This window comes from Peromyscus eremicus, unplaced genomic scaffold, assembly GCF_949786415.1.
Source record: "Peromyscus eremicus unplaced genomic scaffold, PerEre_H2_v1 PerEre#2#unplaced_72, whole genome shotgun sequence".
Lineage (NCBI taxonomy): Eukaryota > Metazoa > Chordata > Mammalia > Rodentia > Cricetidae > Peromyscus > Peromyscus eremicus.
Window position 1 is genome coordinate 335,578 of NW_026734313.1, and position 14,406 is coordinate 349,983.

Below are 14,406 nucleotides of genomic sequence, written 5' to 3' on the forward strand. Positions count from 1 at the left end.
TCTAGATCTTACATTCTTTCCATTCTAACTCATTGTACATTATTCCCCATGTCCTTGGTGGGGGCGGGGAAGATAGAGATGTCCCATCTAGGGCTGAGCAATCGATAGTCACTTATTCTCAACACTTTGACCAATCTGCAGAAAGGCTTTTCTGGCTAAGGTTGAAAGCAGTCCTAATCTATGGGTATACACATAAATACTCAAAAAGTAGTTCATCATGCTTGTTTATTGGAACAACAGCGGTGTGCTCCCCTCTAGTTTTTGTGATCTCCAGAGGCATGGGCTGTAACAGGCTTTCCTTTGGACCACCAACCAGCTCCCAAATCATGACACTGAGACTTATTAGTTATGAATGCCTGGCCTTTTTTTTTTTAACTTTTTTAAAAACAGTTTATTTTTATTATATGTGCATTGGTCTTTTGCATGCATGTATGTCTGTGTGAAGGTGTTGGACAGTTGTGAGCTGCCATATGGGTGCTGGGAACCGAACTCAGGTCTTCTGGAAGAGCAGCCAGTGCTCTTAGCCACTGAGCCATCTCTCCAGCCCTCCCCTTATCTTATTCTTGTCCCACTAGCTCTTATAACTTATTTAAACCTGTTTCTCTGTACGTTTTGCCTCGGGCCTTTTTACCTTTGTTTCTGTAAGTCCTACTCTGTCTGTCCCCAGGCATCTCCTCTTCCTTCTTTGTTCTCTTCTCGTCCTCTCTAGCCTAGATTCCTCCTACTCCTTATTCTCTCTATCTGCCAGCCATGCCTATCCCTCTACTCCTAGCTACTGGCCTGTCAGCTTTTTATTAGATCAGTTAGATGCCTTAGGCAGGCAAGGTAAAACAGCAACACATCTTTACATAATTAAACAACTGCACATAAACAAAAGCAACACACCTTTACATAGTTAAATAGTCCATATCAATGGGCTTGTGACCAGGTTTCTAATCAGAGCAGTTGCACCCTTCATGCTACTGTTACACACCAGTGGGCACACCTTGCCTAGTAACCACTGGCTAATTCTACTGAAGAGTACAAGCTGAAGGATACTTCCGGTGGTGGTGGTGGTGCATCTGACTCAGAAATCCAATGCAGGGCCCCTTTATGTGCTGGGCAAGCACACTACCATGAACTACTAGGGAATGTTTTTAAGCGCAGTGAACTAGGAGTTTTGTAGAGTACTTGTTTAGCATGCGCAAGGTCCTGGGTTCAGTCTCCAGTACCAGAGTGACACATTGAATGGGCAGAACTAGAGACAGCGTCAGGCCCGGAATAACCTGGCTATTGGCCATGCCTGGTTCCTCCCAGATTTATATTGGACCAACCTTGTTACTCTTGTAGCTCCATCAGTCCTCCCCTGGAGTATTTTTTTTTTTTAGACAGGTAATTATGTTCCCTAGTGACCAATTGGGTGTTACTATTAAGAGTGGTAACTATGGGGTTAGAGAGAGGGCTCAGTTGTGAAGAGCACCTGCTGCCCTTCCAGAGGACTGGGGTTCCAATTCCAGTCCTCTCCTGGCTTCCTTGGCACCAGCATGCAGGAGGTCCAGAGATACACATGCAGACAAAACACCATAAACATACAACTTAAAAAAAAAAAGCTGCAATAGCAGTGTATTCATGAGTTAACCACAGTTAACCCAATGTTGCCAGGCTAGATGGTACACTACTGTAAATGCTGTCTAGAGAGGCAGGAATTCAGGGCCAGCCCAGGTAACTTAGTGAGACTTCCAAAATGAAAGCAACAAAACAAAACACCAAGAATGGGGTCATAGTTCAGCAATAGAGTCTAGCATGTCTGAGGCCCTGATTTAATCTCCAGTTCTGACGAAAGAATTTCAAAGGAAGAGGTCAGTAGGGAGGAAGCTGGTGGAGTGACTTGGGAATGTTCTAACTCAGTCAATTATCCAGGACTAGCCTCACCAAAACCTGAGGAACTGAACTCCATCTATGTCCAGGGGAGGTGGGCTGATGTCATAGGTGGGTGTGGCCTACGCCAATGGCCACTGTGTAGGTTTACAATGGAGGTGTGATACTAGGACCGCTAGGGACATCAGAGTCTTATTCAGAGTATAAAGTTGTTTTGTTTTTTAGACATTTATCTCTCAGGCTCTCCTGTCTTCACTGACATAACCATTTTTAAAAAAATTTAAGTTCATTTTACATACCAACCACAGACCCCCCTACTCACCCCCATTCTCACTTCCCCCAGCCTCCTCGCCCCCGACCCCCTGATCCCCTCCAAAAGGGTAAGGCCTCCCATGGGGAGTCAGCAAAGCCTGGTACATTCAGTTGAGCCAGGACCAAGCTCCCTCCGCCCCTATCAAGGTGGAGTAAGGCGTCCCACCATAGGTAATGGGCTCCAGAAAGCCAGCTCATGCACCAGGGATGGATCCTGATCCCACTGCCAGGGGCCCCTCAAACAGATCCAGCTACACAACTGTCTCCTGTATGCAGTGTCTAGTTTGGTCCCATGCAGGCTCCACAGCTGTTGGTCTGAAGTTCGTGAGTTCGTACAAGCTTGGTTCAGTTGTCTCTGTAGGTTTTCCCATCATGCTCTGACTCCTTGCTCAGAGAATCCCTCTTCTTTCTCTTTGACTGGACTCCTGGAGCTCAGCCTGGCGCTGGGCTGTGGGTCTCTGCCTCTACTTCCATCAGTTACTGGATGAAGACTCTAAGATAACAGTTATGGAAAATTGGTTTAACTTTGTGTGTGTGTGTGGCGGCGCGCGCGTGCTCTGGTGTACACGTGGTGACCAGAGGGCAATTCCTGGAGCTGCTTCTGGCCTTCCTCCTTGTTGAATCAGAGTCTCTTGCTGCCGCTGTGCACTCCAGACTAGCTGGCCCCAGGCTTCTGAGCGATTCTCCCGTCTCTACAGCTCAGTAGGATTGCTGGCATTTACATGTGTGCCCCACCGGATCAAGCTTTTTTTACACCGGTCCTGACTATCAAACTCAGGTTGTCGGGCCATCTCCCTGGCCCTGAACTCTTTCCCTATGTGTCTCTGATTCCATTTCCTTTAGAAGAAGAAGGTGATAAAATGTCCCAAGTCACCTGAATCTAGTTAGGTCACAGGCTGCCACATATGCTTCATGAAAAAGCTAGGGGTACTATTTATTCTACACTGTAGTCCCCCCCTTTTTTCTTCATATCTAGGAAAAAACTTTTGGGGGGTTTTGGTATAGGTTGTGGTTTTTCAAGACAGGGTTTCTCTTCCTGACTGTCCTGGAACTCACTCTGTAGACCAGGCTGGCCTTGAATTCACAGATCTGCCTGTCTCTGCCTCCCGAGTGCTGGGATTAAAGACGTGCACCACCACACCTGGCTTCTATAAAGAACTGGTGAGTCCAGAAGTCTCTGGAAAAATCAACACGGGGGTCCTTATGAAGGTATTTCTGGGCCAGGGAGAACTACAAAACCAAAACTACCACAAAACAAAAAAACTAATTCTTTACAGGAGCTAAACTTTAGCTAGAGTTGCTACTAGACCCTGGGAGACAACCAAGGGCAGGAACGATAGCTATATTTTGGGAGACACCATCTCTCTCTACTCTTCTGACACTCGTCATGTGGGCCGTCACCTGTGTCCTTCCTAGAGCTCCGCTCTCCCGTGGTCTCCTTTCATTTGCTGGTTTCTGCAGTTGCTCCTCGTTGTATACTTACATCTAAAGCTTCAGATCCACAACTGAGAGAAAGTGGCATCATTTGTCCTGGGTATTAGTCCCTCAGAGTCCCGGACTCATTCCTACTGAATCTCAGGAAATTTAAACCTCAGTATCTCGGGAGTAGGCAGTTACTGCGTTGGATTGAATTTTGGCTTTTTTTTTTGTGCAGCAGGGGGCGCCAGAGATCACACCGGTTCAGGGGCTGGCACAGGCAAGGGTTTGTTGGGAAACCGCAGGGACCCAGGATAAGCGCCTTCTGAGTCACATACTCAGACAGGAACTCACTTTGCGCCTTTCCTCTGCCTCCTGTTGTCACAGAGGTCACTGCATCCTACAGTCTTGTCTACTCTGCTCCAAGCCGGACACATGCATGCTGGTCCTTACTCTTCCATCCCCTCTGATAGACACATGAGGTAGAGCATTCTCTCAACACATATATGAGCACTCACCGTAGCAGACTGAATCTAGTTTTCCCCTAAAGCCAATATTGAATCCAGTACTGAAGTCCGAATCCTCAGTGCCTCAGGGCATGGATGTATTTGGAGACAGGATGATTAAGGTGACACCAGGCTGTTACAGTGTGTTCTAATCCTTTAGGTGACGTATCCTCATTAAAAGACATGGGGGGGGGGGTTTGGAGATTTAGCTCAGTGGTAGAGTGCTAGCTCTGGGGGAAAAAAAAGACATCGGGACACTATTGGGGGATGCCAATAGGAGCAGAGACAAGGAGTTGAGGTAGTGGATTGAAGAAGGGGAATCAACAAAAAGTATATGTGAAAATGTCATAATGAGGGCCAGATCCACGGTATGGCAGGTTAAAGTACTTGCTGTAAGCCTGATGACCTGAGCTTGGTCCCCAGAACCCACATGGTGGAAGGAGAGAACTTACAGGTTGTCTGCAGACCTCCAAATGTTCATCGTAGCACACACATGTGTGCAGTGTGTAAGCACACCCACTTAAAAAAAGAAAACAAACTAAAAAGCTTAAAAAAAATGTGGGGGTAAGAGACTTGGCTCAGCAGTTTAGGGGCATTGGTAGAAGACTGGAGTTCACTTCCCAGCACCCATGTTAGGTGGCTCACTGTATAACAGGCCTGGCTGTCCTGGAACTCGATGTGTAGACCAGACTGACCTCCAACTTGAAGAGATCTGCCTGCCTCTGTCTCCCAAGTGTTGGGATTAAAGGTGAGCTACCATCCCTGGGCTCATTTGTAACTCTAATTCCAGGGGATCTGATGTTCTTTTCTAGTCTCTGTGGGCTCTTGCACATACACAAATAAAAATGAAAAATCTTTTTAAAAAGCCATAATGAGCTGGGTGGTGGTAGTGGTCTTCCTTAATCCTAACACTCAGGAGGCAGAGGCAGGTGGATTTCTGTGAGTTCAAGGCCAGCCTGGTCCATAGAGCAAGTTCCAGGACAGCCAGGGCTACACAGAGAAACCGTCTCGAAAAGCCAAAAAGAAAAAGTCATAATGAAACTCATTACTTTGTATGCTAATTAAACTAACATATAAATATATAAATATCTATATAAAGTAATATATACATATAGAGAGAGGAGGAAGAGGAGGGGAGGAGAGGATGAAGAAGAAGGAAAAAGACAGATCAGGACACAGGCCAACAGAGGGAAGACCGTAGGGCACAAGATGCCAGCCACAAACAAACTAAAGAAAGGCCTCAGGAGAAACCAGCCTTGACATGTCACTGAACTTTCAGCCTCCACAACCATGAGAAAATACATCTATGCTTAAACAAGCCAGCTGATCAGTGGGACTTGGTTACAGCAAATGGATACTGTTACCCTCATTGTCCATAGTTGTGTATGCATTTACACACTCACATACCTCACTCTCCATCACTCACCTCAGACTTGCCCCTCTCCCGAGTCTTCGGAGTATCATCAACCTTATCCTGCTTTTTGGTGGCCTGTCAGTGGGTAAAAGCACTTGCTGCCACACCTGAAAACCTGAGTTCAATTTGGGATCTACATGGTAGAAGGAGAAAACTGACTCCCAAAGGTGTTCTCTGACCTCCACATGCGTACTGTGACAGGTTCCCCTTCTCACTGAAAAACAAAAAACAAATACAAAGTCAAGTGGAAATTATGGGGCTAGAAATTAGATGTCATGAAATGAAAAATTCCATCGTGTGTGTGTGTGTGTGTGTGTGTGTGTGTGTGTGTGTGTGTGTATAATTCAAAGGCACTTTGAGGGGATTTTTTTTTTCCACCATGTGGAACCCAGTGATCAAACTCAGGTAACCAGGCTTGGAAACAAACACCTTTACCTGCTGAGCCATCCCGCTGGCCCTCTTTAAATTTTGTTAAGACAAGGTCTCTCTATGTAGTCCTGGCTGTCCAGGAACTCACTATGTAGACCAGGCTGGCCTCAAACTCACAGAGATCCACACGCCTCTGCCTCCTGAGTGCTGGGATAAAAAGCATAGTCCACAAGATTGACCCCCTAGGGTAGCCTAGGCTGGTCTCTCTCTGTTGCCAAAGATGACTTTGAAATTCTGATTCTTCGCCTCCACCTCCCAAGTTCTGTGATTATAGGTGTGTACTACTATGTTTGGCGAATTTCTTTTCCTTTTCCTTCCTTCCTTCCTTCCTTCCTTCCTTCCTTCCTTCCTTCCTTCCTTCCTACCCCCTCTCTCTCCCCTTATTTTTGTAGTGCTGGGATTTGAACTGAGGACCTGCCAAGTGCTAGGCAAATGCTACACCACAGAACTGTATACCCAGCCCTGCCCTCCCTTTTTGTTTGGGACTGAGGATTGAACATAGGGTCTCATGCTTACTAGGTCATTTAGTTAGGGTTTCTATTGCTGTGAAGAGACACCATGACCACAACAACTCTTATAAAAGAAAACATTTAGTTGGGGCTGGCTAACAGTTTCAGAGGTTTAGTCCATTATCATGGTGGGAAGCATGGTAGCAGATAGGCAGACATGGTGCTGGAGAAGGAGCTGAGAGTTCTACATTTTGATCTGCAGGCAGCAGGAGGAGGCTGTGTACTGAGTGTAGCTTGAACATAGATGAGACCTCAGATCCTGCCCCCACAGTGACATACTTCCTCCATCAAGGCCACACCTCCCAATAATGCCATTCCCTGTGGGCCAAGCATTCAAACATGAGTCTATGGTGGCCATACTTATTCAACCACCACACTAGGCAAGTGCTCTTTCACTGAACTATGTTTCTAACCCTCTTTTTCTTTTGAGACAGGGTCTTACTAAGTTGTCCACACTGGCCTTGAACTCACTCTAGAACCCAGGCTGTTCTTGAACTTGTAGTCCTCCTGGCTAATCTTTCCAAGTGCTAGAGTTATAGACATGAGTCCCTGTTTTTGGCCATTTTGTGTTTTGCTCTCATCATACTCATGCTACCTCTCCGTTATTTATTTAGGCTGCATTACTATGTTTAAGATTGATATTTTGTATTGTTTGGTTTTTCGAGACAGGCTTTCTCTGTGTAGCCCTGGCTGTCCTGAAACTCGCTTTGTAGACCAGGCTGGACTTGAACTGACAGAAATCTACCTGCCTCTGCCTCCCTGAGTGCTGGGTTTAAAGGTGTGTGCCACCACTGCCTGGCAAGATTGATGTCATTTTTGTTTATGTCTATGTGTGGTATGTTTGTGTAAGCGTGTGCACATGTGTGCAAGTGTGTGTATGGAGGCCTGAAGAGGGCACTGGATCCCCTAGAGCAGGAGCTACAGGCAGTTGTGAGCTGCCTGATGTGAGTACTGGAAACTAAACTTGAGTCCTCTGGAAGAGCAGCAAGTGCTCTTAACCACTGAGCCGTCATCCCTCCGTCTCCCCCACCACCCCATCTCTTTTATGTGGGCTGTGGGTATTTAACTCAAGTCCTCATGCCTGGCAAGCATATAATCCATTGAAGTATCTCTCCCTCCAGCCCCTAGAGTGCATCATATAAATTTAAAAATTAGCATTTTTAATAACATATCTCTACCCCAGTGGATTTTTTTTTTTTTTTGGTTTTTCGAGACAGGGTTTCTCTGTGTAGCTTTGTGCCTTTCCTGGAACTCACTTGGTAGCCCAGGCTGGCCTCGAACTCACAGAGATCTGCCTGCCTCTGCCTCCCGAGTGCTGGGATTAAAGGCGTGCACCACCACCGCCCGGCTACCCCAGTGGATATTAAATTTGTATGTGAGATGAATTTGTGATGTTAAAAGTTATTGGGTACAACAGCATATCTAAACATTTCTCTTTTTTTTACTGTTGATATATAGGTCTTATTTTCTTGTCCTTTAGAAAATCAATCAGCCTGCTTGGTCAAATCTGAAATTTTAATTTAGTTTATTTATTTCACAAAGCAGCACATTATTATAGTAAGTAAAAAGGAAGACATTCCAAGTTTATCTAAAAGTTCACAATATATGAATAGGAACAGAAATTTAAACAAATTCCAAGCAAAACAATAATAATATTTTATATTAAAAATGCAATTTTCCCTAACTAATTAAGATTCATGATGCCCTCCATATATTTCTGCAATGCTTTTGTGTCCTGTATATACCAAACACAAAAATTCTTAGGCATAGTTAGGAGTACACAGCCAATTTCCCATAGAAGATTTTGTATTCAAGGATTATTTTCCTTGTTAGGGGTTAACTGGAGGCCCAAAAATGCCTGGATGTGTCACAGGACAGATTGTGAGGATTTCTTCTTGATCATCTGGATTTGAATTTGATGGAATAAAGAGTGGGCGATATGCATCTGATTCAGAAATTTTAAAGAATGTAAAGATGTGGGAACCATCGCTAAGGTCCCAAAAGGAAATGCTCTTTTCTTGTAGGTCAAGGAAAATCCCCACTCTGTGCAACCGAGGGTTCACGGTGAGCACAGTCAAGGGTTCAGTGCTGGCGGCATAGAAGTCTCCCTCTCTCACACCCACAGTCCAGAATCCCTCTTCATCCGACAGGGGAATAGGAACTTGTCGATTAACTGACTCTTTGCAAACGCCGATATCCCATTCTTTGCTGGTTCCCACCACTACCTCCCAGTAATGGCGGCCGGAAGTGAACCGTGAGGAGCCCAGGACGCAGGTGGAGATCTGGAATCTCTCTGCACATTCTTTCCGGTCCTGCTGCTTAGATCCAAAGTAGACACTCCTTAGGTCATCAGAGATGATGAGTTTGTTGTGGGCTGTGTCCACATCAAAGGTCATGTTTACTGTGTAGAGAAAATCCGGTACTTCAGCAAAGATAAGCAACACGGACTCTGTCCTTCATATTTATTGTTGAGGCCCATGTATCTCACTTTTATTTAATTCCACTCTTTTTTTTAAATCACATTTTGCAGAAAATTTCATGATCTTCCTAGTTAGGTGACGTTTTATGTGTAGCATGAAAGCAGTTACCACAAAATGTTTCTCTAAATCACAGTTGGAAATGTCTACAGTGTTGAGTATTTGACTTATTTAATATTTAATTTGTTTAATTAGCATTTGAAGGGTAGCAGATACAACACTTACTGTAGAGTAGGAAAATACTAATCTTTTCTTTGCAGTCATCTATTTGATTGGATTCTTTAAAAATTTTGTTTTACATGATTTATGTATGTGTATGTGCACCAGAGTTATGTATGTGGAGGTCAGAGGACAACTTGAAGGAACTGGTTTTCTCCTTCTACCAGGTGGGTCCTGGGGAATCAAACTCAGGCTGTCAGGCACAAGAGCTTTTATCTGCTGAGCCACCTCAGCAGCCCTGGGAGTTGCATTCTAGACAGGTTTTTTCTTAGAGTTATAAAAAAATAAGGATGTCTGGGGAGATAGGTCTGCTGAAAAAGTGCTTGCCTTGTAAGCCCGAGTGAGGACTTGAATTCAAGTCCCAGAACTCACATAAAAAATGCTAGGGGTGGTGGTTGGTGCATAATTATAATAATCCAAGTGCTAGATAGCGGGAGACAGGCAGATCTCTGGGCTTGCTGGCCTAAGCTAGTCAGTGAGAGACTCTGTCCCCACCAAAAAAAGTGCATGGCAGCTGAGGAATGACATTCAAGGCTGTCCTCTGGCTTCCACATGCCCATGCATGCATACATACATACATACAAACACTCAGAAAACAAAGAGTTATTGCTTCAAGTCCTGAGTACGGGAGGGGCAAGTTAATTTTGGAGAAGTCAAGATACAGGAAGGTATTATAAAATGAATGAAAAAATTTTTCTTAATAATAATAATAATAACAACAAGTTATTATTGTTGTTATTTGCCCCCAAATAACAACATCTTTTGTGTGTGTGTGTGTGTGTGTGTGTGTGTGTGTGTGTGTGTGTGTGTGTTTGAGACAGGGTTTCTGTGTGTGTAACAGCTCTGGCTGTTCTGGAACTCACCTTGTAGACCAGGATGGCCTTGAACTCACAGAGATCTGTCTGCCTTTGCCTCCGAAGCAACAATTTGCCCCCCCCCCCCAAAAAAAAAAGATACAGGAAGGAACTTCCAAGGTCATGAATGTGCATGGTAGAGGCTGGCCTGGAACTCATTCTATAGACCAGGCTAGCCTTGGACACACAGAGGTCCACCCGACTCTGCCTCCTAAGTGCTGGGATTAAGGACAAGCACTTGGTATAAAGGTTGGTTTCCCAGCAACAGTTCAGACCAGAAGTTGTATGGTGCCATGGTTTAAATCCTGAGTGTGTCCCCTAAGGGAAATACATGGGTTCAGAGGGTCAGGGAATCTTGGAAAAGAGTGGCTTGTTGGCCTTTCCAGTAGCCCCTACATATCAGGACCTAGGATATGCTTACCCAATGAAGTGAGATTGAAACCAATATAAACCTCCGAGCCCTTGACTACAACCCAGGTGTTTCACCTGGCTCTTCTCCTAGTCTGCTTTCGCTGTCAGGTTGGCATAGCCTACAACTGCCTGAAAAGTGAATCTCTGTGGAGGAGCTGTCCAGGCCAGATAAGCCAGTGGGTGTGTCTGTGGGAGGGGGGGCTGCCTAATTGTTAACTGATGTAGAAGGACCCATATGTGGGCAGGTAGTCCTGGGGTATATAAGGGAGTTAGGTAAGCATTCGAAAGACCATCCTGCCAGAGGCAAGTTAGCAAGCCGTCTTCCTCCATGATTTCTGTCCAAATGCTTCCTTGAGTTCCTGCCTTGACTTCCCTCAGTGATGGACTGTGACCTGGAAGTGTAAGTCAAATAAACCTTTCCTTCCCCAAGTTGCTTTTGGTCAAGTGTTTTGTTATAGCAACAGGCTGTTGCTAAGACAGCCTCTTAATTACTTGGATCAGTGGAAAAAAGTCTATACTGTTTACTAATTGGAAGTTATTAGGGAGTTATTTAAGGACAAAGAATATTCTGGAACATATTTCAGCATCTTTTTTTTTTTTTTTTTTTTTTTTTTTTTTTTTGTGTGTGTGTTTGAGACAGGGTTTCTGTGTGTAACAGCTCTGGCTGTTACATCCTTGTAGACCAGGATGGCCTTGAACTCACAGAGATCTGTCTGCCTTTGCCTCCGAAGCTCTGGGATTAAAGGTGTGCGCCACCACCAGCTGGCTTGCATTTGACCATCTTCAATCCAAGTTCATATGGGAGCAAGAACTAAACAGTTGGGGCTGGGTGTGGTGGTGCATGTCCTTAATTCCAGCACTCAGAGGCAGAAGCAGGTGTATCTTTATGAGTTCCAGGGCAGCAAAGGTGACATAGTGAGACCCAATCTCAACAACAATCCAAAACAAAGTAAGTAACTAGAAAGTAAACAGTTGATATGTAGACGGAGTTATGCACAAAAGCACAGCCACTAGGAACAATGAGAATGAGAAAGGACTGTGTACATTTCAATAAGCCTAGGGTTCAGGAATCCAGTAGTAAGTCTAGACTGGCCTCCTGACTTCAGCCCATTATACATACCACTGGGCTATGATAATCCATTTTCATTGCATACCTTTCTCTAAGTCATATCATAACAGCAATGCAGAATAAATGTGATAATAGGAGATGGTGAGATGGATTAGTGGGTAAAGGCCCTTGCCTTGGAAGCCTGGCGACTCAGGCTTGATTCCCGGAACATACAAACACACATAAAGAGGAGAGGAGAGAAAGGATGCCACAAAGTGATTCTTAGAGTCCTCTGACCTACACACACACACACACACACACACACACACACACACACACACACAGAGGAGTGGATAAAATATTTAAGCGGGGTATAAAACTGAGCACACCAATAATGCCGAGCTAACTTGTGAAGTGGACCCAGGCACTGTTTTCTGCAGCCCTGGAGTAGAGAGCACACGGTGCAGACATCGGGTCTGGAGTCCCCGTGTAACTACACCTACTGGTAAATCTCCTCAAACAACCATCAGCCGGCTTTTGCCACTCACGTGGGGGCCCTGAGCGCCAGGATGATTTAATCCATGGCAATGGTCGCCTAAGCTCTCTGTACATCACCATCACCTGGGGACTTTTGAACACTTCAGATCCTGGGTCTCACTGTCAGACAGGGGCCGTATATCCTGACTTGGGCTTCTGCTAATCCACACGTGGATTGTGAGTCAGCAGTATCAGCACTGCTCAGTTTGTGTCTGAATCAACAACCTCAAGAAAACCTGGTGCTACAGAATCAAAAATTTGCCTCGAACTGGACTGTTAGGTAACTTACACATGATCGAATATGAAAAGCTAACTTCTGGGCTGGTGCTGTCAAAATGGACTCAAGGTGTGCACACATTTTAGATATTTCTCGTAAATACATCAAAAGAACTATGAGGGCTTGCAACCAACACGGCTTGGCAAGTAAAAACTTGCTTGCTCTGTAAACTGGATATTCTGAGTTCAAGCCCAGGGCCCCTCATGGTGGAAGGAGAGACTTGGCTCTCTGACAAGTTGTCCTCTAACCTCCACAGGCACAATCTGAGGCATCCGTGCACCCACATACACACACAATAAATTTAATTGAAAATAAACTAAAAAGCAATACGATCAATTAGTAATGTGATTATACAATCACATTATTATTATACAGGCCTCATTTCAAATGTTCAACAACTACCAGTAGCTACCATACTGGATAGTAGAGTGCTAGGGCATGATATAAATATTCTATGTTCTTAACATTTTCCAGGAGGGAGCGGGAGGTGGTGGTGCACACCTTTAATCCCAGCACTCTGGAGCCAGAGGCAGGTGGATCTCTGTGAGTTCGGGGCCAGCCTGGTCTACAGAGTGAGTTCCAAGATAGACAGAACTGTTGCTCTTTTTGGAGGACCCAGATTTAGTTTTGACATCTCACAACCACTTGCAACTCCAGTTTTAGGGGATCCAATGCCCTCTCTGGCCCCATGCACACCCAGGTATGCATGTGGTGAACAGATATACATACATGCAGGGAAACACTCATAAATACATATAAAAAACTTGTAGATGGGTGGGGTGTGATAGTGCACACTATTTATTCTCAACACTTGGGAGGCAGAGGCAGAAAAATTTCCCACTTAGTTTTAATCTATACTCAGAGAAGTGGGAATTGCTGTGTTTTGGGCTTTAGCTAATGTTCAAAACTGAACAGGGAGATGTTGGAAAGTTGATTTCCCCAGAGTGCCTTATGGATCTGGAGATGTTTGTAAGAGTTCTTACCTTGAAATATCTTCATCCTGGGGTTCATTTTTAGAATATGATTCAGCTGTGGCTCTAGCTCTTTTATCTTGGCAGTCAGGCGACCCAGCAGCAAAGCAGGTAGAATGTCTTCCTTCAAAGAGACAACGGAGCAATTGGGGCACAGTATGCCCCCCGTCTTGGGACTCTTCTCTAGTGAGTCAATGCACCGGAGGCAGCAGGTGTATCCGCATTTCAAATACATCGGTCTTTCCAGATAACGCTGGCAGAAGGGACAAGCACTGCCCTCTTTGAAGAAATGAGCCATGGTCGGCGCCTGAAGGGAAAGACGTACACGATATGGGCATTTTCATGAGTTGAGTGACTGCTAGATCTTGAGAGAGAGACTGCCATCTCTGCACGCACAGGGATGACAAGACTGTCACAGTCATTAGTAATAGGTTCTAAAGACAAAAAACCCAAAAACACAGATATAACTGACTTATACCTTTGAACTTTTTTTTTTTTTTTTGGTTTTTTGAGACAGGGTTTCTCTGTGTAGCTTTGCACCTTTCCTGGGACTCACTTGGTAGCCTAGGCTGGCCTCGAACTCACAGAGATCCACCTGACTCTGCCTCCCGAGTGCTGGGATTAAAGGCGTGCACCACCACCGCCCGGCTACCTTTGAACTTCTAATCATTGAAATGGTAGCCGGAAAGAAAGACCGGATTCCTCTCAGCTTTCAGTCGAAAGGGTGAAAGGGTCTGTATCTAGATTGCCTAGTGTGGCAGTCATGGAGTACCTGAAAAGGGGTGTATCTGTCTTTAGTATTTTAATGTTGATTTGTGTGTGTATATGTGTGGGGAGGTGTGTGCGCCATGGTGTGTGTGTGTGTGTGTGTGTGTGTGTGTGAGAAAGACAGATGACAACATGCAGAGTCAGCTTTCTCCCTCCACCCTGTGGGGCCTGGGGACCGAACTCTGGTTGTTAGGCTTGGTGGCAAGTCCCTTTACCCACTGAGCCATCTCACTGGTCCTGTGGGGCCTTATCTGAATTGCAATGTGCTGTGAGTAAAAAATACCCACTCAGTTTGAAAGATATGAGAAAAAGAACACAAGCTATTTCATTAACACTGTTAAACTAATGACACATTGTAATATATATATATATATATATATACACACACACACACATTGAGA

At 44.9% G+C, this 14,406-nt stretch overlaps 1 protein-coding gene across 1 annotated transcript; it reads right to left on the minus strand.

Moving 5' to 3' along the window:
* Window positions 1–8,272: 8,272 nt before the first annotated feature.
* LOC131901391 (ret finger protein-like 4A) lies at window positions 8,273–13,535 on the minus strand. The gene is made up of 2 exons (XM_059252574.1): window positions 13,250–13,535; window positions 8,273–8,844 (listed from the first exon to the last, which is right to left on the minus strand). Exons 1-2 carry the CDS (start codon window positions 13,533–13,535, stop codon window positions 8,273–8,275), a joined length of 858 nt encoding a protein of 285 aa, XP_059108557.1.
* Between the last annotated feature and the right edge of the window lie 871 nt (window positions 13,536–14,406).

Coding starts and splice junctions, on each gene's coding strand:
- LOC131901391 (XM_059252574.1), bottom strand. CDS start 13,535: ATGGCTCATTTCTTCAAAGAGGGCAGTGCTTGTCCCTTCTGCCAGCGT. Junction 8,845..13,249: donor CAGGATGAAGATATTTCAAG/GTAAGAACTCTT, acceptor TTCTCTACACAG/TAAACATGACCTTTGATGTG.